Consider the following 24,617-nt stretch of genomic DNA (forward strand, 5'->3'; position numbering starts at 1 on the left):
GAGACCAGTACTGGTAGATACTTAGAGTAGATACGGTAGGATGGTGCTCAACACCATCCCAGCCCCTGCGGTGTGCTTGCTACCCTGCAGAGCCTGGAAAGATAACAATGACATTGTCCAGAGTCCCTTTAAGGTAGAGTTCTCTGTGACTTAGGCAGGTCCTACCAAGCAGACGTATGAGGTTTGCACAGTGGTCATTATAGTGGCCAGGACGGGGGAATTGGTGTCTAATGGGCACAGAGTTTCAGCTGTACAGGATGAGAAGACTTCTAGAGATGGATGGCTGCCTAACAATGTGAATGTCCTCAACTGTACCCTGAAAAATGGTTAAGATGGTAAATTTTATGTTATGTGTGTTTTACCAGAATTTTAAAAAATCTTAAAGAAATCATTCCACTCTTGTGCATCTATAAAAACGCAAACATTGACCAATTAAATAATGGTTTCCTAAAACTCCTTCATGTATAGAACGTGCATCTTCTAAATTACATTTTGATTCAAAGTTGCTGATGTGAAGGATTTTCCATGTTTTCTTTCTCTGTGCCATGAAGTGTGTTGGCAGTGTAGCATTTTTTAAAAGGTTTTATTTATTTATTTGAGAAGGAGAGTGAGAGAGAGAGAGCACAGGCAGGGGGAGGGGCGGAGGGGGAGAAAAGAGCAGACTCCTTGCTGAGCAGGGAACCCAATGTTGGACTTGACTAGGACCCTGGGATCATGACCTGAGCCAAAGGCAGACGCTTTACCGACTGAGTCACTCAGGCGCCCCAGCAGTGTAGCATTTAAGAGTGATCCCCTAGAGTCCCCATAATGTTATCCAAGAGGATGATAACTGGCATTCTGCATGTTGGTGCATCAGCACAGGCAACAACGCCAATGCCCTGAGTGTTGACTGGGCAACACAACACATGCCAGTTGCAGAGTTGTTCAAATGTGGGAGAAAAAAAAAAGCATGCACCAGAAGCAATGAAATATTTTTCCTGTTATTTGCTGATGGGCTGGATGAGCCTGAGATCGCAAAATGTTCTCTCTAGATGGAAATCTCTGCTTAAAACCCTTCAGTGGCTTCCAAACACTATCAACAGAAGAAAGTCCAAACTCCTTAGGATGGGATAAAAAGCTCTTCATGATTCATTTCTTTAAAAAATTATAAACTATTTGAGACACAAAAATGCAGAGAATAGCATAATATGAATGACATGAAACCACCATCCAAATTGGACAGATATTTGACAGATGTTAACATTTAGCCATATTTGCCTAGAGCATTTGTTTTTTAACCTAAAGAAACAAGCTGTTACTGATGCATTACAGTTCTCTGTATACCAACCATTGTAGTGTTTTCTCTTCTTCCCAGAGCTAATTGCTTTCTTGGAGATGTCAAAACCTCTTCCATGCATGTTTTTATACTTTTATTATATACAAACCCTTCCCTCTTTTTCTGTAAACAACACACTGAATTGTTTTGTGTTTTTCCACTTTTACATGTATTTTACCAACTGTATAAATCCTTCAGCAATGTGTCTCTTATTGTTTTTCTGTTGGTGGGCACTAATGTTTCCAAATTTTCAGTATTTCAAATAATAGCACAATTAAGTTTTTGTCTCTCTTTGTACAACAGTGAGAGTTTCTCTATAGCAGCTTTGTCCCAGAGATATTAGAAAGCCACAAATGTGAGTCATGTAATAATTTTTTTATTTTCTAGTAGCCACATTAGAAAATGTAAAAAAAAACAAAAACAACTGGTTGAAATTAACCTTATTTTTAAAAAAGATTTTATTTATTTATTCATGAGAGACACAGAGAGACAGAGACATAGGCAGAGGGAGAAGCAGGCTCCCAGTGAGGAGCCTGATGTGGGACTCGATTCTGGGACTCTGGGATCAGGACCTGAGCCGAAGGCAGATGCTCAATCACTGAGCCACCCAGGTGTCCTTGAAATTAACTTTAATAATCAATTTTTAAAAGATTTTATTTTTATTTATTCATGAGAGACAGAGAGAGAGAGAGAGAGAGAGAGAGGCAGAGACATAGGCAGAGGGACAAGCAGGCTCCTGGCAGGAAGCCTGATGTGGAACTCGATCCCAGGACTCTGGGATTGCAACCTGAGCCAAAGGCAGATGCTCAACTGCTGAGTCATCCAGGTGTCCCTAATAATATATTTTAACTCAACATATCCAATGTATCCATTTCAACCTATAACTGATATAAAAGTTAATGAAATAATAATATAATGGAAAATATAATGATTTGCTTATATGTGGAATCTAAAAAACAAAATAAGCAGAAAAAGACCCATAAATACAGAGGACAAACTGGTGGTTGCCACAGGTGGCAATAGAGGAATGGGCATAATGGGTGAAGGGGAGTGGGAGGTATAGTCTTCCACTTATGGAAGCATAAGTCACAGGGATGAAAGGCACAGCATAGGGAATATAGTCAATGGTATTATAACAGTGTTATATGGTGATGTGTTACATTATTTCTTTCATACAAAGTCTTAATCCGAAATGAATTTGGGCTAGCACTTGAGAGTGCTCAGGAGTCACACATGGCTTGTGATTACTGTATTGGACGGTGTGGCTCCAAATATTTAGAGAGGGAACCATAGGGTCATAGGATATGATATGCCACCTGCAACCTTACCTGATACTGTAAGCTGTGTTCTTCATAGTTTATGTCCCTCTTTCCTGGTATACTTCTTGATGCTCAGAGTGATCTGCTTCCAGTCTACTGGGCATGAAATGTCACCTTTTGAAATACTTTACTTTTGCTATTTGCTACACTAGTAAGTCTATTTTATGTCTACATTTGAATTTTTTTCTATGAACTGCTCATTCTGATCCTTTTTTTCATTTTCCACTGAGTTGTATTCTTTTTTATTGATATATGGTTCTCTATATACAGATCTTTGATGGGCATATATCCTACATATGTCATCTTCTAGTCCAAGATTTGTCTTTTCAGATTGTTAGTGTTTTGGTTATTCAGAATATTTTCATTTCAATGTGGTAATATTTATCAATGTTTTCTTTTACAAGTTCATGCATTTTCTGCATGGGTTAAGAAATTCTTCCTTGGTCTAACTATCATAAAGATAGTTGCTTATTGTTTTTCTTTAAGAGTTTTCAAGTTTTTCTTTTTCACATTTGGTTCTTTATTTTAGCTGGAATTTCCTTTGTATGAAGAGTGAGGTGGAAACTTAATGTTACTACCCCTCAGGATGGTTACTATCAAAAACACATAAAATATGCATTGGTGAGGATGTGGAGAAGGGGAACCCCCTGTGCACTGTCCTTAGGAATGTAAAATGGTGCAGCCACTGTGGAAAACATGCATGGTGCTACAATAATCGTTACACAAACAAAAACTTGTATGGCATTTCCTCAAAAAATTAAAAATAGAATTTATGATTCATATGATCCAGCAACTCCACTTCTAGGTGTATATCCAGAAGAACTGAAATCAGGATCTTTCTTTTTTTTTTTAAAGGTTTTATTTATTTATTCATGATAGACATAGAGAGAGAGGCAGAGACACAGGCAGAGGGAGAAGCAGGCTCCATGCAGGGAGCCTGACGCGGGACTTGATCCCGGGACTCCAGGATTGTGCCCTGGACCAAAGGCAGGCGCCAAACCGCTGAGCCACCCAGGGATCCCCTGAAATCAGGATCTTGAAGAGATGTTTGTACATTCAGGTTCATAGCAGCATTACTCACGGTAGCTAAAACATGAAAGCAACTCAAGTGTCCATTGACAGATGAATGGATAAACAAACAAATGTAGCATACACATTTGATGGAATATTATTCAGCCTTAAGAAGGAAAGAAATTCTGACATATGCGATAGTGTGGATGAACCTTAGAACATTATATTGAGTGAAATAAGCCAGTCACAAAAAGACAAATACTGCATGCTTCCACTTATATGAGGTACTTTGAATGGTCAAAATCATAGAGACAGAAAGTAAAATGGTGGTTGCCAGGGGTTTTAGGGAGGGGGCATTCAGACTTTTAGTTTTACAAGATGACAGTTCTGCAGTTCTGGAGATGGATAGTGGTGGCAACTGCACATCGTGAATGTATTTCATACTACCAAACTGTACACTTGCAAATGATTAAGATGGTATGTTTTATGTTGTATATATTTTGCCACAATAAAAAAGATTGAGGAAAAATGTACTGGGGGAAGTAGAAGGGCATCAGATGTGCCCTAAGTGAATAAATGATTTAATTAATGGTGGGGAACAGTGAGGCAGGAAGGAAGAAGGATCTTTCCTTTCTTTCCTTTGGAAAGAGAAGAGATGCCAGCCATGAAGAGATGGCAATGAAAGGAAGACAAAGGAGCTTCAATCTTAGCAAACTAGCGATCTTAGCAAACACAGCCTGGGGAAGAAAGAGGTATAGAAGTGCTAGTGTGCTCTCCTAGTGAACTGAAAAAGGATCACTTAGATATACTGAGAGTGAAATTGATACAAAAATAAATATTTTATGATTACCATGTAAAAAAATTAATTTGGTGTTTTGCCACGTGGATTGCCAATTGATCCAACATCATTTATGAAAAGTCTGTTACCTACCTCACTGATTTCTGAAACTACATCTATCTACACTGATTCTCCTGCCTGAGACTATGGCTAGGGCCTTCCTTCTGCTCCCCGGTTCTATCCCTGAGCCAATACCCCAAGGCCTAATTACTATTCTTTTCAATAAATCCTGATGTTTGCCACCGCAAGACCTCCTTTTTATTCTTCAAACTTGTCTTGGCTCGTCCTTCGTTCGTTTGTTCCTGCTTTCCTTCCTCCCTCCTTCCTTTCCTTTTTTCATTCTTTTTTTCTTTTCTTTCTTTTTTAATTTCATTTGGCCCTTTATATTCCTTCTGAATTTTATGATGATCTTGTTAAGTTCTGCGAAAGACCTGGTGGGATTTTGATTGAATTGGAATGGACTTCCAGCATTAATTTGGATAGAATTGTGAATTTTAAGATATAGGATCTCCCACCCCCACCCCGCCCCCAGAACACTGAGTTCTCTCTTGTCAGTAAATGTTTTAAATTTTGTCTTCCAAACTGAGAACTTTTCCCCTAAGGTCAGGAACATGACAGGGATGTCCACTCTCACCACTATCATTCAACTAGTACTGGAAGACCTAGGCTCTGCAATCAGACAACAAAAAGAAATAAAAGGCATCAAAATTGGCAAAGAAGAAGTCAAACTTTCACTGTTCATGGATGACAGCATACTCTACGTAGAAAACCCCCAAACTGCTAGAACTCATAGAGGAATTCAGCAAAGAGTCAGGATATAAAAATAATGCACAGAAGTCAGTTGCATTTCTATACAAATGAGGTGGAAGAGAAATCAAGGAAGTGATTCGATTTACAATTGCATCAAAAAACCATAAGATATCTAGGAATAAACCTAACTGAAGAGGTAAAGGATCAGCATTCTGAAAACTATAGAACACTTACAAAAGAAATGGAGGAAGACACAAAGAGATGGAAAAAACATTCCATGCTCATGGATTAGAAGAATAAATATTGTTAAAATGTCTATGCTACTTAAAGCAATTTACATATTCAGTGCAATCCCTATCAAAATACCATCAGCATTTATTCAGAGAGCTGGAACAATCCTAAAATTTGTATGGAACCACAAAAGACCCCATATATCCAAAGTGATGTTGAAAAAGAAAACCAGAGCTGGCGGCATCACAATGCCAGATTTTAGGCTGTACTACAAAGCCGTGATCATCAAGACAGTGTGGTATTGGTACAAAAACAGACACATAGATCAATGGAACAGAATAGAGGCCCCAGAAATGGACCCTCAACTCTATGGTCAACTCATCTTCAACAAAGCAGGAAAGAATATCCACTGGAAAAAGGACAGTCTCTTCAACAAATGATGTTGGGAAAATTGGACAGCCACGTGCAGAAGAATGAAACTGGACCACTTCCTTACACCATACACAAAAATAAACTCAAAATGGATGAAAGACCTAAATGTGAGACAGGAATCCATCAAAATCCTAGAGGAGAATACAGGCAGCAACCCCTTTACTTTGGCTGGAGCAACTTCTTGCTAGACATGTCTATAAAGGCAAGGGAAACAAAAGCCAAATTGAACTACTGGGACTTCATCAAGATAAAAAGCTTCTGCACAGCAAAGGAAACAGTTGACAAAACCAAAAGACAACCTACAGAAAGAGAGAAGATACTTGTGAATGTCTTATCAGATAAAGGGCTAGTATCCAAGATCTATAAAGAACTTATCAGGGCAGCTCTGGTGGCGCAGCGGTTTAGCACACCTGCAGCCCAGGGTGTGATCTTGGAGACCCGGGATGGAGTCCCATGTCGGGCTCCCTGCATGGAGCCTGCTTCTCCCTCTGCCTGTGTCTCTGCCTCTCTCTCTCTGTGTCTCTCATGAATAAATAAATAAAATCTTTTAAAAAAAAAGAACTTATCAAACTCAACACCCAAAAAACAAATAATCCAGTCAAGAAATCGGCAGAAGACATGAAGAGACATTTCTCCAAAGAAGACATACACAGAGCCAACAAGCACCTGAGAAAATGCTCTGCATCACTGGCCATCAGGGAAATACAAATCAAAACCACAAGGAGATACCACCTCACTCCAGTCAGAATGGCTAAAATTAAAAGTCAGGAAATGATAGATGTTGGCTAGGATACAGAGAAAGGGGAACCCTCTTGCACTGTTGATGGGAATGCAAACTGGTGCAGCCACTCTGGAAAACGGTATGGAGGGTCCTTAAAAAGTTAAAAATAGAGCTGCCCTATGACCCAGCAATTGTACTACTAGGTATTTACCCAAAGGATACAAACATAGTGATTCAAAGTGGCACATGCACCCCAATGTTTATAACAGCTATGTCCATGATAGCCAAAATATGGAAAGAGCCCAGGTGTCCATCAACAGATAAATGGAGGGGATCCCTGGGTGGCGCAGCGGTTTGGCACCTGCCTTTGGCCCAGGGCGCGATCCTGGAGGCCCGGGATCGAATCCCACGTCAGGCTCCCGGTGCATGGAGCCTGCTTCTTCTCCCTCTACCTGTGTCTCTGCCTCCCTCTCTCTCTCTCTCTCTCTCTCTCCCCCTCTGTGACTATCATACATTTAAAAAAGAAATCTGTTTAAAACAACAACAACAACAAAAAAACAGATAAATGGATAAGGAAATGATGTATGTAATGGAATATTACCCAGCCCTCAAAAAGAATGCAATCTTGCCATTTGCAACGACATAAATGGAACTAGAGGGTATTATGCTAAGTGAAATAAGTCAGTCAGAGAAAGACAAATACCATATGATTTCACTCATCTGTGGAATTTAAGAAACAAAAATAGGGGAAGGGAATAAAATATTAAAACAGAAAGGGAAGTAAACCATAAGACCCTTAAATATAGAAAACAAACTGAGGGTTGCTGGAGGGGTAACTGGGTGATGGGCATTAAGAAGGGCACATGATGTAATGAGCACTGGGTGTTACATGCAACTGATGAATTACTAAATTCTACCTCTGAAACTAATAATACAGCATATGTTAATTAAATTGAATTTAAATAAAAAAATTAAAATTTGTCTTTAAATAAGCTTTAGATTTTTGACATATCATTCATTTCTCATTACTGTGAATGACATCTCTAAAATGTTTTCAAACTGGTTTTCCTAGTGTATTGCTATAATGTTGATTTTTGATGAAAAGCCACCAACTTTGCTGAGCTCACTGGTTCAACACTTTGCCTTTTGAGTCTCTTGATTTTCTTTGTGGACAATCATATTGTCTGTGTTAAAACACACACAGAGACCAGTCTTGAAAGTTCTGAGCAGACAAAATCACTTTAGTCATACAAGCAAATCTTAATTTAGCTTATTTTGTAAGACAGGCGAGGCTCACTTGACTTTCACCTCTTGCTTATGAAAATCATAAGTGAAACTTAAATTGTTCTCCCAAGTTGATATATGGTAGCCACCAACCAATTTCCTTTCATTTAAGAAAATTCTAATGTAACCAATCACTGTGAAGAATAAATAGTTCCTGGTTCTATACTATCTAAGCCCCTTGACAACAGACCTCTGACCTTATCCCATGTTATGGTTTTAGTGCTCCTGGTTTGCAAACCATTTGATATGCTCCCAACAAATGTCAGTGAGTCAATGGTTTTACTTCTGGGTTTTTTTTTTTTTTTTTTTTGGGGGGGGACATTTGAAATCTGCGGATAATGCCCACAAATTCTCTCCTTCCCCACTGGAGCTACTCCGATATGATGTGCCCACCTGCCTTCACAGACTCAATGCTCACCCTTCCTGCACACGTCTTGTGCATCATTTATATTGCTATTTATTTAGTATATTTTAAAAAGTTGATTATCTTCTTTTTCCTAAAATGTATATATAAAGGAAACTTTATTTCTATTCATTTTAAATCTGGGTCACTTAAGCTAAATAGAAAGCAACTGAAAAAGGAATCTTATTAAATTTAGCTGGACAATTTGCCTGGTAGAGGCATTGAGCCCCAGGCCTACTCTCCCACTACTCAAAAGTGAGATTAAGTGCTAGCAAAATGGTAGGTTGTTACCAACCTAGCTTTCTTCTGGATCATCATCAGTACACACGACTTGTGATCTCCAGTAAAAGGTGTTCTAGATGTAGGACTCTGTGCTTTCTGTTAGTGTCTAGCTGAAGGGCTGTTATATTTTCTGATAATATTTAGAATTAAAATAGAAACGTTTAAGACTATTTTTAAAAAACAAACATCTATACACAGAGATGAGGTCCAGAAGGTTATCACTCAATTGTCAAAGTTTACTGCTGGATTTTTGTGTGGAATAATTTCAGATTTATAGAAAAGTTGCAAAGATATTACAGACAGTTCTTGTATTGTCTGGTTCCTAATGTTACATCCCCCTGATCTTACATTACCATGGTACATTTGTAAAAGCTAAGAACCCAACACTAGTACATTACTGTCAGCTAAACTCTGAACTTCATTTGGGTTTCCCAAAATTTTCCATTAATGCCTTTTTTTTCCCCTTTAGTTTGAGGGTCCAACTTAGGATCCCATGTTGCATTTAGTCGTCATGTCTCCTTTGGTTTGTGACACTTTCATCTCCTCTTGATTTTCATGACTTTGACAGTCTTGAAGATGGCCAGGTATTTTGCTAAATGTCCCTCAATTGGAGTTTGTCTGATATTTTTTCCCCCACGATCAGATTCTGGTTAGGAGTTTTTGGAGAGAACATCACACGGGTGAAGTGTCCCTCTCATCACAGCAGTGGGGGCATGATGCATACATAACCTCTCACTGGCAACATTCAATTGTGGTCATCTATTATTTTCCAGATGGGATCTCTGTAAGTACCCTAAGAAATGTTCCAGATGCTGTGCCTGCTGTCCTGAGATCTCACCCCACTGGGCTTCACAAGGGATGGGATTTCCCTGATAACCGCTTCCCACCTTTTTGTCCTTTTGAGGAATTGCCAGTGTTTTCTAAAGTTGTTGCACTGTCTCACATCCCCACCAGCAGTGTATGAGAGGTTTTCTCCATATTCTCACCAACACCAGTATTACCTTTTTTTTTTAATTAATTAATTTATTTATGATAGTCACAGAGAGAGAGAGAGAGAGAGAGAGAGGCAGAGACACAGGCAGAGGGAGAAGCAGGCTCCATGCACCGGGAGCCTGATGTGGGATTCAATCCCGGGTCTCCAGGATCGCGCCCTGGGCCAAAGGCAGGAGCCAAACCGCTGCGCCACCCAGGGATCCCAGTATTACCTTTTTTGATTCTAGCCATTGCAGTGGGAATGAGGATACCTAGTGATATTTCGCTGTGATTCTCACTTGCATTTCCCTGATGACTAATGATGTCCAGCATTTTTTCATGTACTTGTTGGTCAAATGTATATTTTCTTTGGAGCCATGTTGATTCAGATCCTTTGCTCATTTTTAAGTTGGATTAGTTGTCTTTTTATTATTGAGTTATAAAAATTCTTTATATATTATGGATACAAATCTCTTTTTAGATAAATGATTTGCAAATATTTCTCCCATTCTTTTTGCTTTCCTTTTTTTTTTAAAAAAATATTTATTTATTCCTGAGAGAGAGAGAGAGGCAGAGATACAGGCAGAGGGAAAAGCACGCTCCACGCACTGAGCCCAATGCGGGACTTGATCCTGGGTCTCCAGGATCAGGCCCTGGGCCAAAGGTGGCACTAAACTGCTGAGCCACCAGGGCTGCCCTCTTTTCACTTTCCTGATGTGTCCTTTGCAGCAAAAAAAGTTTTAATTTTGATGAAGTCTAATATATCTGTTTTTCTCTCTTCAGGGCTTTTGGTGTCATAACAAAGAAAGCATCGCCTAATGCAAGGTCACAAAGATTTACATTTATGTTTTCTTTTAAGAGTTTTATAATCTAGCTCAGCTCTTATATTTAGGTACTTGATCTATTTTGAGTTAATTTTGTATACAGTGCAAGCTTCATTCTTTTGCAGGTGGCTATCTAGTTGACCTAGCACCCTATGTGGAAAGACTTCTTTCCCCCACTAAATGGTTTGGTGCCTTTGTGAAAAATTAAGTGACCATATATGTAAGGAGTTGTTTCTGGATTATCAATTTTAAATTGTATATATTGATATTTTATTAATCTGTATGTCTATTGCAGTCCCACACTGTCTCAATTACTACATTTTTAAAAAATTTCATTTATTTATTAATGAGAGACAGAGACAGAGACAGAGAGAGGGAGAGAGAGAGAGAGAGAGAAAGGCAGAGACACAGGCAGAGGGAGAAGCAGGCTCCATGCAGGGAGGGAGCCTGATGTGGGACTCGATCCTGGGTCTCCAGGATCAGGCCCTGGGCCGAGGGTGGTGCTAAACCCCTGAGCCACCTGGCCTCCCCATTACTATAGTTTTTAAAGTAAGTTTCAAAATTGGGAAATATGAGTGCTCTGACTCTGGTTTTCTTTTTTAAGACTGTTTTAGCTATTCTAGTTCCCTTGGATTTCCATATGAATTATAGGATCAGCCTGTCAATTTCTACAAAGAAACCAACTTGAATTTTGATGGGCATTGCATTTATCACTTTGTTTTTTGATGACACTTCAAATGAATATGCTATTTATGTTTATGCCATGAAATTTCGCTCCAATGGCAATGTGGTCCCAAGTTTTCCCATTAAACAATTAGAAAGCTTAAAATGACATGCTTATTTAGGACTTTACATACGAACACAGGCCTTTAGTTTCCTTAACGACTTTATTTCCAACAGTCGTTACTCAGTCATAAAAATCATCAAAATCATTGGCGGATGTGTTACGGTTTCTAGGACGTAAAGCAGCTTCAATTTCTGAGTTACTGTCATCAGACTCACTCCAGAAGGCTGGAAAAGAAAACCAGACAGCTATTTAACATCTCTCCACTCTGATCAGCTTGTCTTCAACAGCCAGACAAGGCCTGCAAAAGGCCTACCAGGGACATGGAGGGATGAACCCAACCACATGTGTCTGGAATGTGTGTCAATACTGCACAAATGCGAACATTTCAGTGTGTTCTATGGAAAACACTGCAGAATATTTCCTTCCCTTCTTGTGACCACCTCCTTACTGTAGGACGGGGGTTTAAGACCAGGGAACCATAGAAGCACAGCTAGCTAAGTATTTCATCAGACCGGGGACCACCTCAGCTCTGCTGCTCTGGCACTTTGATCTCCTCTGGTCTTCATAAGAGCAGATGAGAGAAGGGAAGACGTGGTGAAAGGAAAGAAGTGAGGTGCATACTGAGACCAGGCCTTGGGTGCACATAGCTTACTTGGGAGGTGATCCCTGGGAATGATGGGAGCAGCTAGAAGAGTGACACAGGAAGCAAGAGCCCACAGCGGGGTGGGCAGTAGACAGGAGGCTCAGTCCTGAGGGTACCCTCTGAGACACTCAGAACTCTCCTCAAACTGTCCCAACAGAGCAAGGAAGTGGGGTTATTTCCCAACCTACTTCCACTTCTCATTGGTTGAGAGTTATTCTCAACCAGGGCACCCAGTCCCTGGCACTCTGGGCAGCCCCGTGGGGATGGTGCATGCTTCCAGGGCCAGAGAAAGCCCTCAGGCTGAGGCTAGCTGCCTGCAGTGGAAGGCCACGGCTGCCTGCAAACGGTGCTGCGATCTCCAAGGTAGTAGGACAGAATGTGAGGGGGCATGGTCTGCTCAGTGACCATCTCCACGACCACTGTTATCTCCATGGGACTCACTGCCTGCCACTCTGTGATGATGGCTTATATTGAACCCCATTTCATCCTTGTACCAACCTGGGAAGGCAAGTATGACTGCCTCCATCAACTGAGCAAACAGGCGGAGAGGCTGTGACCACCCTGATCACAGCATTGGTGGGTGCTCCAGCCAGGAGTCCCATCCAGTATGTCTGACTTACACCCACACTCTCGATCAGGGCCCACTGGGAAGGGGGTCTAAGCAGACAGAGTAGGGGAGCCCAAGCTCCAAGGGATATGCCACAGCATTAGCATGCAAGGTGGAGGAGGTGCTCCCTGTGAGCTGAGGGTTCAGAGACGAATAGGGGCTCAGAGTGCGAAGGAAAAGGGTAGGAGCAGTATGAGGAAAGGCACAGAGGTACAAGTGTGGTATCCAGGCACACCTCATTTTCTCTGTGCTTTCAGAGATTGTGTTTTTTACAAATTGAAGGTTTGTGGCAACCCCACATCAGGCAAGCCTACTGGTGCCATTTTTCCAATAGCATTTGTTCATCTTGTGTCCCCGTCACATTTTGGTAATTCTCTCATTATTTCAAACTTTTCCATTATTATTTCATTTCATACAGTGACCTGTGATTAGTGATCATGACTCGCAGAAAGCTCAGATGACAGTTAGCATCTTTTAGTAATAAAGTGTTTTAAAAATTATTTTAAATTATGTTAATTAACATTTTTTTTAGACATAATGCTGTTGCATACTTAAGAAACTACAGTATAGTGTAAACACAACTTTTATAGGCACTGGGAGACCAAAAAATTTATTTGGTGTTATTACGATAATGGCTTTATTGCAGTGGTCTGGAACCAAGCTGCAATGCCTCCGAGGTATGTCTTTATTTGGAAAAAAAATGACTTAAGTCACGACCAGAAGAAGACAAGACCTTGCAAGGCACTGAGCTGGAAACAAGGGAAGGGATAGACTACAAGGGAGAAAGTTACAGACTCTATCCTGCACATAGTGGGGGACACCAGCAATTTTTAACCAGGAAGGTAAGAAGGTTCATTGAGGTTTTGGATGCTGGTGGCCAGGTAGAGGACAATCAGGACTTGGGGAGGGACTGGATATAAGGAAGCCAGTTAGTCTAATGCAAGAGCCCTGTCATGTCATGAGCAGTGGGTACTTGTGGGCACTCGCTGTGAGGTTGGGGACAGAGGCAAAAAACATTTCATAGGTAGAATATACCCGTGTTGACAACCAAGTGGATGTGGAGGCCAAGATACCCTGTGTTCATACTTGCAAATTAGAATGCTAAGCCATCGTGGCCCGTGGCCCCTCATGTGTCGTCAGGTCCCTGCCCTGCCACCGAAGAATGGTGCCTCGAGCAGCCCTCCCCTCCCCTCAGAAATGGGGAGGTGGAACGGCCCCCTGTGATCACAGGCACACTTCAGGCTCCTTACACGATGATGCAGAAAACAAATAGAAGGTCACAAACAACTCTTGATTAAAGCACAAAAGGAATCCTCTTACCTTTAGACTCTAAATTGGTAGTTAATTTCTTTTCGTTTTCATACCTGAAAGATAAAGAAATAGCCTAAGTCCTGAAAAAAAAATGACAATCAGACTGATATTTTTACAATGAGTGCATCAGCAAAGAAGCACGTACGATGCACGGAAAGGCCAGATATTTTATGTGTGCTCTCCAAGTCTTAAGAACAAGAAGAAAATGTCAGGACCACAGTGGCCAGAGGTGCTCGCTGATGCTTTGGGGGGTGGGTCCCTACTGTGACAGCATCACTCGTGTCCCTGAGCGCATTCCCTACTGGCTCTGCAGAGACCAGGTCAGTCTGTGCCTGCCGCTTGCAGCTAGACAACGAGGACATGGTCAGTGAGGCAGAGCACCGACTTCCCTCTGACAGCCCTCTAAAAACCACAAAATGCCAGAGCTTTGGCACTCTCAAACAAGCTAAAAGTCAAGTACCTGAAGTAGAGAATCCGGGATGGAATGCAAGAAGCTAGTGAGGAAGTGAAGACTCCTCTCCATCAAGCCAGTGATGGCAATCCTTAACAGCTTAGTAAGGGAGTGCAGAATAAACTCCCATTGTGCTTACAGAAATGCACTAAGGCATGGGAAAGAAAGACAAGGATCCCGGGCACCACTGTGTAAGTTTCTAGGTGTCACATGCACAAGATGCTAGTGTTTATGGCATCAAATACTAGCAACGTGGTCCTGGCAGGGTATCTGCTAGCATTTACATTTACAGATTATTTCATTAGAACAGATTCCACCCAGCCTTTTAGTTGAGTAGAATGAAGAAAACACAGTTGCCAATGTGCACGGTCTGCTCCTGACCGGGACTCCGGTCCTCTTGACATAGGAAACACTGTTAACTCACCTTCTCCCTCCCTATGGCTAACCTGTGGCTTAAAAATCTGCTCTTTGCCATAGGTAATATTATTTATGTTTTTTCTTCTGTAAAATAAGCTCCAGTCAGGTTATTACTTTCTAGGCTCAATATCTTTCCACGCTTCCTTTAAACTTGGTACCTGTTTCATGATCTGCCATGACCACCTAGGGGCCGGAGCTATTTCCCCACGAAGAAGGGGCACCCCCATGGCCATCTGAGAGGGTCTGGCACTCACCAGCAGACATGGAGGTGGCAGAAAGGTGCTGCGCACATGGATCCATCTGACATGAAGTACTTAGCCTACACCCCCCCCCACACACACACATACACACTCTAAATGCAACTATTGTGTTGTGTGTCTACTGTTTACCTACTTCCCATTTCATGAGGACACTGGTCCAGAGGCGGAGGGCAGAGGTTGGTTATAACAATGCTGGTGGGGTACAGAGAGGATAATTTTCCAGCTGTAGCAAGGAGAGCTGCAGGGGGAGAGGGGGAGAGAGCCAAGGGCTGGGAGAACTGTGAGAACAGAGTGGGTGGTAAGTGGCTGTAGGACCCCTGAGAAGGCAGGGTACCTCCTGGGCTCTGCTTTTAAAAGCTGAAGCAAACCTGGGACAGAGGAAAGGGGGATGCGGTGAGATGTGGTAGTGGAGCCCTTGGCAAGAGCAAGTGCAGAATAGCCAGTGAGCACAGGCCAGATCCCAGGGTGGAGGTTGGGGCAGCCACTTCTCGGAGCTCCAGAAACATGGCCAGGGCTCGCTCTACTTGGTTGCCTTCAAAGCGTCCTGTGGTCAACATGTCCATTCATGACCAAATTCACAATCTCCCCAGCGTGGTTCCCTTCCCCTGCCAGGCCAGGCCCCTCAAGTCTCTGTCAAAGGCACCTGGACCCTCTGCTCCCTCCCCAACTCCTTCTACTCCTGGACCCTCCTGCACCCAATCAAGGCCTACGTTCCACCAATTTATTTTCCAGTACTTCCTGAAGTCATTGCTCTTCCCTCTAGGCTGCCACCAACTATCCAACTACACCATCATCTCTTGCCTGGACCTTTGGAACAGCCCCTGATTGATGATGCCAAAAACATCATGTCCCCTGTAGTCCATTTTCCACTCAGCAACAAGAGTGAACTTGTTGAAACACAAGCCTGATTATCTCCACTTCATCGCTAAAGCCCCATGACGCCTTCCTATTGTTTTTTGGCAAAAGCCCTGAATCCTGAACAGCACCTCCAAGGTTGATCTCCAGACTTGGGTGGGCCCTTCAGCTCCTCATTCCTGCCCTCCCTCACCGCCACATTGAGTCCTCATCCAGGTTGCTGTCTCACACTCATCTGTGTAACTGAAGCATATATGATCACTCCCCCTATAGAGTGTGAACTCCACGAAGGTAGCAACTGTACCTGTTTCAGCTTACCTGGGTAACCTAGTGCTTTGCACTTAGTGGGTGCTTGGGGCTTACATATGAATGAAAAGAGGAACCTCACCAAGAGCAGGGCCCTGCTTAAAGACCCCTAACCAATATTTGCTGACACATTATTTGATTGGCATATTTTTACTTATGGGACTTCAGAATCAGGTTGTTGAAGTTTCTTACTGGAAATGGGCAAGAAATATGTTGCAGAACTAATAAATGCATGTAGTTCACCCACTGAGAAAGGTGGACAATGCTTCCAGGTGTTTCCTATTCCATCCCCACACCTTAGGGGCAATATTTTTTTCCCTGTGGGAAACCATCTCTGCACGCCAATGTGACACCCCAAAGTTGATCTGGAGTGTCACAAATCTCAAACTGATCACACACACAATTCTTTGGGTCAACAGTTCTTTCTGAGCTGCACCTAATGTGTAAAGCTAAGATGAGACCATGGTGGGAGAGCTTTCCCTGTAATACTGGATATAGCCAACTTGTTTAGCTACTATGGTCAGTAAGAGAAAGAACACTTTCACTTCGGAGGGCATAAGAAATGGAAGAGTTAGTCTTAGAGGCCATGAGATAGGGTCACCATATTCTATCACATGTGTTTGGAAGCTTGGAATCTGACTGCTCCACTTTCTTTGAGGGCAGGGAAGAAACATTTCCATCTTAAAAAGCCCAGGTCGGCAAAGGTTTGCTAATAAAGAGCCAGAAAGCAAATGGTTTGGGTGTTGTGGGCCATATGGTCTCAGCCACAACTACTCACTTTGTGTGCTTGTAGCGTGACAACAGTCCCAGTGGACAATGTGTAAACTGACAGACATGGCTGCATTACAATTCAACCTCATCTATAGGCACTAGAATTTGAATTTCATAGAACTTTCAGGTGTCGGGGATCCCTGGGTGGCGCAGCAGTTTGGCGCCTGCCTTTGGCCCAGGGCGCGATCCTGGAGACCCGGGATCGAATCCCATGTCGGGCTCCCGGTGCATGGAGCCTGCTTCTCCCTCTGCCTGTGTCTCTGCCTCTCTCTCTCTCTCTGTGTGACTATCATAAATAAATGAAAAAAAAAAAAAAAAAAAAAGAACTTTCAGGTGTCGCACAACATTATTCTTTGGATTTCCCTCAACCATTTAAAACTGCAAAAATCACTCTTAGCTTGCAGGCTGCACAGGACCAGGCAGTGGCCAGGCCAGGACTTGGCCCTTGGGCCACAGCACACCATGCCTGCTGCATGGGTGACACGCACCATACTTGCAGCCCACCAAAGGGCCTACCTTTCCTCTGCATGGGTCTTTCATGGGTAACTTTTGGAATCGAAGATAGCAGACTTGATTTTTCCCCTAAAAGTTTACTTTTAGACTTTACTTCTAAATTCTGCAGAATTTCCCAGGAGGTTTGGTAATTTCTCCCTTAGTGAACACCACATACCCATGAAGGGGACTCTCAATGGTTAACCTCCTGCCATATTGGCTTTATCACATACCTTCCCTCTGTCTATCCATTAAGCCATCTTATTTTTTGATGCATTTCAGTAATTGTTTATAAATTTCTCTGCCATTGACAAACCAGATTAGGACAACTCTAATCAAAGTCACTTTTGTTCTCATTCTTGCTAAACTTAAGAAGTTAAGGTTGGCTAGGGTCTTAACAGGTTTTATTGTAAGAACAGTACCTGGCACCTACATATGCAATCATGGTGACAGAGTATTAAAGAATTATGTGTGTCAACTGTTCATTTTATAGAATCGAAAGGCTAGAGTCACTTAGTCAACACAGTCATCATAAACACAAAGTTAGAAGGCCAGGCCTATTGTAAACATGAAGTTTTGCTTTGTGGAACCAGCAAGCAAAGGCAAAAATGAGGTGTGGAAAATCTATGAGTTTCTAAGAAATCTATTAATAAATGATAGCTGAGCATTTATGGATTATCAATCCAGCACTTTCACTGTATGGGTGGTGGGGCCCAGAGAGGTTGAGTGAAGGGTATGTCCCAAGGCATACTGAGCCAGCAGATGGTGGGGCAGAGGTGGGACAGGGCTCCTCCTGTAACACTGAGGCTTCCCAAAGGCACACGCGGCAAACAATTGTCTCCATGGGCACTTGTGAGAAGTGCTCAAACAGCAGGGTGGGGAGAATCTGGGTTGGGACACCTAGTCCCAACCTGGGACAGCAGGATTGCTGATGGGAGACAGTGTCAGCTCTGGGGCCAGACAGCGTCTACGCTCAATGCTCGACTCTGGTCCCTGTGTGGCCCTGGGCAAGTTCCCAACCTCTCTGAGAATCCCTTTTCTGTCTGCAAAATGGGGTAGTAAGGCCTTCCTTGCAGTGTTCTGCTAAGCTTTGAGACAATCCTGCTCAACAGCCTGGGTACAGCAGGCCTTGGGGAGCAGCACTGCTGCACAGTCAAGACTTTTGGGAGAACAAGGCACATGCTTGGTTTAGTGATGTACAGTCATGGGGTCTAAGTGGAGGGGACAGGTCCTCTGGCACAGTGGCCAAGGAAAGGAAAAGTCTGGGTCCAGACTGAAAAGAAACAGGCTCAAGATGCATGAAGTCTCCTCCTTGAGGAGCCTGATGGGTAGGAGCCCTGAGGACAGGGAAATTGCCTCTGCCAGGCCCGACACATGCAGTGGGCAGAGGCATCTCATCTGCAATAAGCTGTTTGTTCGTCTACCCACTCATTCACTCACTCATTCACTCTCTCATAAATCTCATACAGGTGACACTACACATCAGCTCTGTGCTGGCCCTACAGCAACAAACAAGACACATTTGATCTCTGTCTGGGCCTCTACTGCTCCAGTGAAACCAAATTAAGAATGTGACACAAGCCAAAATAAAAGGCAACTGTGGAATGAGCTGAGAATTGACGGCAGCTAAATTGGGTGGCAACATCCAGGCCCCATTTGTACCAAGAGCCCATAAGGCCATGTCAGGTTCAGGACCAGGAGCCAGACATCATTTCTCCAACAGACAGGATGGCAGTCTGGTCAGGACCCCAGGAAGGCACTCTTGGGTGTATGGGTGTGTATGGGTGTGTAAGTGTCCACACTCATACACTGCAGAACGCACGAGCACACCACATGCAGTCAAAATGGGTCTCCCTTTGGAAATGTGAGTGTGCACCTGGCCCTCCTCCTTCCACACACTTGTGTGGACAGAGACATTTGGACATTTGTGGAATGCGTAATTCCCTGTGGCTGGGGTACGTGATGCCGTCTAGAGGTGAGGGCATCTAAGACAGATGCTTGAGTAAATGGTGGAGCTATATACAGATGCTCACTCATTCAGCAAGTCCAATAGTTATTGAGCACTGGCAATTGAGGAAAACCTCCCAAGCCCCAGTGAGGAGCTTACAGTGGGGGCAAGGTATTTGCAAATGGCTGCCACCCCTATGCTACAGATGACACTGGAAGTAGCCACAGGGCCACAATAGGGGCATCTATATGACCAGATCCTCCGCTTTGGAAACTTTTAGAACGTTAATAGTTAAGCCTTGACAATCTAGTAGGCATCAGCCACACGGTAGAGTGGGGCAGAAGAATTCTGGCAAAAGAGGAGGAATAGAAGCCGGGGCACATGACACAGCAGGTTGTATGAGGGCATGACATGAGGCTGTCCAGTGGGCACAGAGACATGGAGGAGCAGGCAGGGGGGCACTGCAGACTGTAGGACCTGTGGTGGTTGAGCGGGGTGTGGGCAACAGGAACCATGAGGGTTCAGCAGCAGAGATGCAACCTTCAGGCTAGTGTGTCAGACACTAATTCTTGGCCCTGTGGGAAGAGGAATCTGGAAAACAGCCAGATCTGAGAGATGTCCTAACATTAGTAACACAATGACTCTCAACCTCATGGTCAAGATCATTATTTTAAAGGAAAAAAAGTGTCCACAGCCTGTAAACAAACTACCCAAGTTATTGTGACTTTGAGGTCATGTGTGGAGTCTAGCAACGAGACTTAAGATCCTGCTGAGGGCAGGGTCTATGGTGTCAGGGACAATGAGGAGGGATTCCTAGTGGGAAGTGCCCTTCCAGTTCTAGGGTCTCACTCTGAGACTGAAAATAACTAAGTAATGGGAAGATGTGATCTCAAAACTCTGAATTCTAATTTTGAATGATTTGACTGCTAGCTAAAATAAATTATTAAAATGTCTCCAACAGCATCTTCAGCTAGAATTTTCCTCAAAAAAAGACATATTTCTGAAAAACCAGAAGGCATAAAACAATTCAGAAAGTGAAGAAAAAAAAGAAGAAAAAGAAGAAGAGGAGGAGGAGGAAGAGGAAGAAGAAGAAGAAACAACCCACAAGTATGCAAGTATGCCAACCAATCTCTGTAAATGCTAACTTTAAGTTTTAAGGGCTGATGGAAGGCGGACAGTTTTAATTTGACAAAGTCCGAGCGCCCCCTGATGGTTAGCTAGGGACCCTGCAGCAAATGCCTTTTTTTTTTTTTTTTAAGCTGCCTAGAGTCCACTTGTTAACTACTTCCTTTCAGTTAGTCAAGCAAGTGACTGATCTTTCATGCTCTGTATAGAAAAAATAAAGTGTGTGGGTTTGTGATGAGAAACAGGTAGGATATTTAGGCAGCTGCTTACTTAGTAGAATTTAAGGGGAATGCAGATTTGGTAAGCCAGAGACGAAGAATGGGAGCTTTAATAGGAAACCTTAAAGCACTCCCAGGAAAACCACATTTTTATTTCACTGGAATGGCTTCCTTGTGATCTCTGTGTTATCCCAAGGGAAAAGGGCACAGTGACCAAGCAGGAAGAGAGAGAGCAGTCCCCACCACAGCATCAGCTGCAGCCTGGCGCCCTCCGCTGGCCGCTCCCGGCTGCAGGGTGGGCAGGAATGCCACCCACAGTGGCCCTGCCAGGGTGCTGCAGCTGGGTGACTTCTGCTACCTTTCCCCCAGGCAATTATGTTGCAAGCACACATCCTTTTCTTTGGGTAAAATGTTATCTCGATCCAGCCAGTAAACTGAAGTTACACGGCAGGCTGTTAAAATATACTCTCAATTGAATAAATGGATCGGGAGCGTGAAAAACGCTTCCTGGGGAAGGTAAAGCGAGACAATGTTTGCAGAGGAGAGGAAGCTCTGGCATGCACCCCTGAACAAAAGGGAACAAGTGGTCTTTACTCAGAGAACGGCTTCCTATTAGGACTCACTCCTTCGTACATTATGCCTTTCATCCCCACTCAACCACAAAATGATTTTGCTGAAGCAAATACAATGGTAGAAAAAGATTTACACTGAAAGAATCTTTAATAATAAACTGTTGCCGATCTGCCTACTTGCCCGTGATTTATAATACAATAAACATCGGATTCTATTACGGCTCATGCACTGAAGCTGCTGCTCTGAAAATCGGAATATGAAAGCACCCAGATCCCACCACCATCACAATGAAATGAGCATGTATAAATGTGCTAAGAGTATCTCTTTGCATCTTTTATAGCTTGTGTGTATTAATCTGCAACGCTTATTAAGAAAGTCATTGCTATGCAAAGCAGCACCCAATCTCTTTCTCTGGCTTTTCAACAGAGTGCACTGTTTAGCCAATAGGACGGACCCTCTGGCCCTCATTCTGCATTCATCACAGGCAACATTTGCACAATGTATCTCTCAAAGGCGGCTGAAAAGAAGGCCTTAATACTCATGTAAACAACTGCAAACCAATTACTTAATGAATCAGGCCCACACATAATGAGGTGCAGACAAAGAGCTATAAATGCATTTTTGCACCCAAGCCGCTGCTTTAAAGTAAAATCCCTCAGCTGTAGTTTGGGCTTAACTAGCACATCATAATTATTGTCTCTAGGACATCAGAGGAAGCCATTTTTTTTTTTTTAAGGTCCAGCAGGGCTTTTTTTTTTTTTTTTCTTTTTTTTTTTTTTGAGGTTGCTCATCAGCTCACTGACAAAATAGAGCAAAGAAGAATTTTTAAAAGTGCTACAGCAGCACTGCACTGTTATGTTTATTCTCAAGTACTGGGTTTCGAGACCACTTGTAAAAGCAATAAAGCACAAGGAGTGACTGCAGTAAGTGGGATCCTTAAATGTAAGCCTCTAAGAAATTTCAGTGAATCCAAGCACAAACAGCAAACCCAGAGCTCTCCAAAGCCCAGGGTGCCGTACTGACAACACCAAACCCAGCACAGGAACCACACCATGTCCAACAGCACGCCAAACCCACACACTCAACGCCTGCACCTTTTCATCACTGGATTATCAAGGGTCTAGACCAAAGGTTCCTTGAAGGCCTTTTTTTTTTTTCTCTCTCTTAAAGGACTTGATGAGATGACCTGTAATTCATTTAGAAAGTTAATTTCATCCAGGAACAATAGGTCTCTGCCTTGGAATGAAGGGGGAAAAAAGTGAGAATTTAGTGAAATACAGACACAAGGCTGAGTAAATTTCCTGGGGCCCAGCTGCTTTCTCAATGTATTTTAAAACTGCGTCAAGAGCATATATATATAAAGACAAGTTAAGGAAGGATTGAGGTTTTTAGTGCCTCTATGATATAATGGAAAAAGCACTTCTAACAATCTTTAACAACTACAGATGTATCATGGAGCCAAATGGTAACAGGGAGCCCTGAAACCACCTGTAGAACTTACTACCTTTTAAATTTTCCTTTAGAAGACCCAGAACTTGAATTTATCCAAAAAAAAACAAAAAACAAAAAACAAAAAACAAACAAACAAACAAAACAAAAAAACTTTAACACTCTTCCTGTCCCGTGCTTCATTTCCTCCCACTTCCTTCAAAAACAAGGATGAAAACCCAGGTACTAAAGATGCTGGTTTCTGATAACCACATGAGTAATTTTCTAAAATTGAACTTGTCAGGTTTCTAAATGCAACAATCTAATTTTATTTTATTATTTTTTTAAATACTTTTTTTTTAAAGATGTTATTTATTTATTCATGATAGGCACAGAGAGAGAGAGAGAGAGAGGCAGAGACACAGGCAGAGGGAGAAGCAGGCTCCATGCAGGGAGCTCAATGTGGGACTCGATCCGGGTCTCCAGGATCAGGTCCTGGACTGAAGGCGGCGCTAAACCGCTGAGCCACCAGGGCTGCCCAACAATCTAATTTTAGAAGATCAATCTCATTTTAAGATATTCCAGGTCCTAAAAATATTACAATGTTTTTCACAATATAAGTGAAAGCAGGACTTTTTTTTTTTTTTGCGTTTAAAAAATACGTTTCTGGATCAAATCACTATCTTATGGGACATTATATGTGACATTAGAAATGTGATGTTTCTGTTTGAAAATTTCATCAGGATAAGAAGTTAATTCAAATATAACTCAATCATCTAAAGGACAGGGTTTTAATTGGGAAATGTTATCAAAAAAGGAAATTTGTGTGGTTTTAAACAACATGTAGCCCGAAGCCAAAACAGTAAGTATCTCCTCAGGCAACTGCTTCTATTCCCATCAATAAATTCTTTCTGACCCAACGCCACTGCCCCGTCAGTATTTCATGTCAGTGACAAATCCAGCACACAACTGGCCAGCTCACTTATTGTTGTCTGGAAAAGTTATGAGAAGGGCTACAGTTCCCCAAATGTGAAAGGATGAATTTTGTTCTTTATGGACAATAAGCAGGGAAGAAGCAGGAAAGGAAAGGGTAACCTGGCCCAAAGGCTTGGTGAAAAAGAGGAATACAAAAACAAGTCCCCAGCAATTGCCAGTATACATGTCAGCCACCTCAGGAAGAAGAAACAGGCCACTTTATTTCTTTTAAGGCCCGAGGTTTTCTCTCTGCCCTTTTCCGACACACTCCATTATGTGGTCTCTAAGCAGCCCTACTGCGAGCAGCTGTAGCCGCTAATTTGTGGTTCACTGAGGTGTCAATTGAGTCTTAAACCAACGAAACAACAGCTGCAAAACAATGCTTGGCTCTGGTGCAAATATTTTCAAAGGTAGACTGAAGTTTCGACTGTTATTTCAGATCAACAAAAACCCAAACCCTAACCTTCCCTCGAGTCACAACAACAAAATAATATGCAGCCAGAGTTTCATTCATTAACAGAGTGACATTTCTCTTCTTGTCGCCACTGTTCAGAAAGGCTTTCACGACTTTACCTTGACAAAGGACTTTCTTCACTCGATGAAAAACTAGCCTCTGAAGCAATTTTGTTAGTTGTCTTTGTCTTGAATGTCCCGCTGCTAATGTTCAAACCTGTGATAAGCACAAACGTAGAGAGTGAGTGCTGGCCACCACGCAGTGAAGGACTGCGCTGAATGGAGCAGCAGCCGCACAATAACTTTGGTGAAACAAATGTCGACGGGGAAGATGCTGTTCAAGCCACAGCAGGCAAGGGAGCTTCTGAGGCCAGGAACTACATGTTGGCAGAATACTGAAAGGAAGTGTGTGTGTGTGTGTGTGTGTGTGTCGGGGGGGGGGGGTGGTCCTGTAACACACAGCAGTCACAAAAAGTAAAAATCACTCAAGGAGCTCTAGTTTAAATGACCAAGACACACGTGTACACACATGGGTGTCTCCCCTGGCACTAGGCACTCACTGATAATTCACCTTGTAACATGAGGACACAGCACTGAGAGATCACCAAAATGATG

At 42.7% G+C, this 24,617-nt stretch overlaps 1 protein-coding gene across 8 annotated transcripts in view; it reads right to left on the minus strand.

Moving 5' to 3' along the window:
- Positions 1-11,250: 11,250 nt before the first annotated feature.
- The window catches only part of KIZ (kizuna centrosomal protein), a 131,508-nt gene continuing 118,141 nt past the window's right edge, over positions 11,251-24,617 (minus strand). For 7 of the 8 annotated variants that reach the window (XM_077871979.1, XM_077871978.1, XM_077871980.1 and 4 more), the window contains 3 exons: positions 24,123-24,219; positions 13,740-13,783; positions 11,251-11,393 (listed from right to left, as the gene is read on the minus strand). In XM_077871979.1, coding sequence (XP_077728105.1) covers positions 11,290-11,393; positions 13,740-13,783; positions 24,123-24,219 — 245 coding nt within the window. In that variant the 3' untranslated portion in view covers positions 11,251-11,289. Of the gene's footprint in view, positions 11,394-13,739; positions 13,784-24,122; positions 24,220-24,617 lie in introns of those variants that run through there. The other variant, XR_013364706.1, reaches the window with a different exon arrangement.

This window comes from Canis aureus, chromosome 26 (genome assembly GCF_053574225.1).
Source record: "Canis aureus isolate CA01 chromosome 26, VMU_Caureus_v.1.0, whole genome shotgun sequence".
Lineage (NCBI taxonomy): Eukaryota > Metazoa > Chordata > Mammalia > Carnivora > Canidae > Canis > Canis aureus.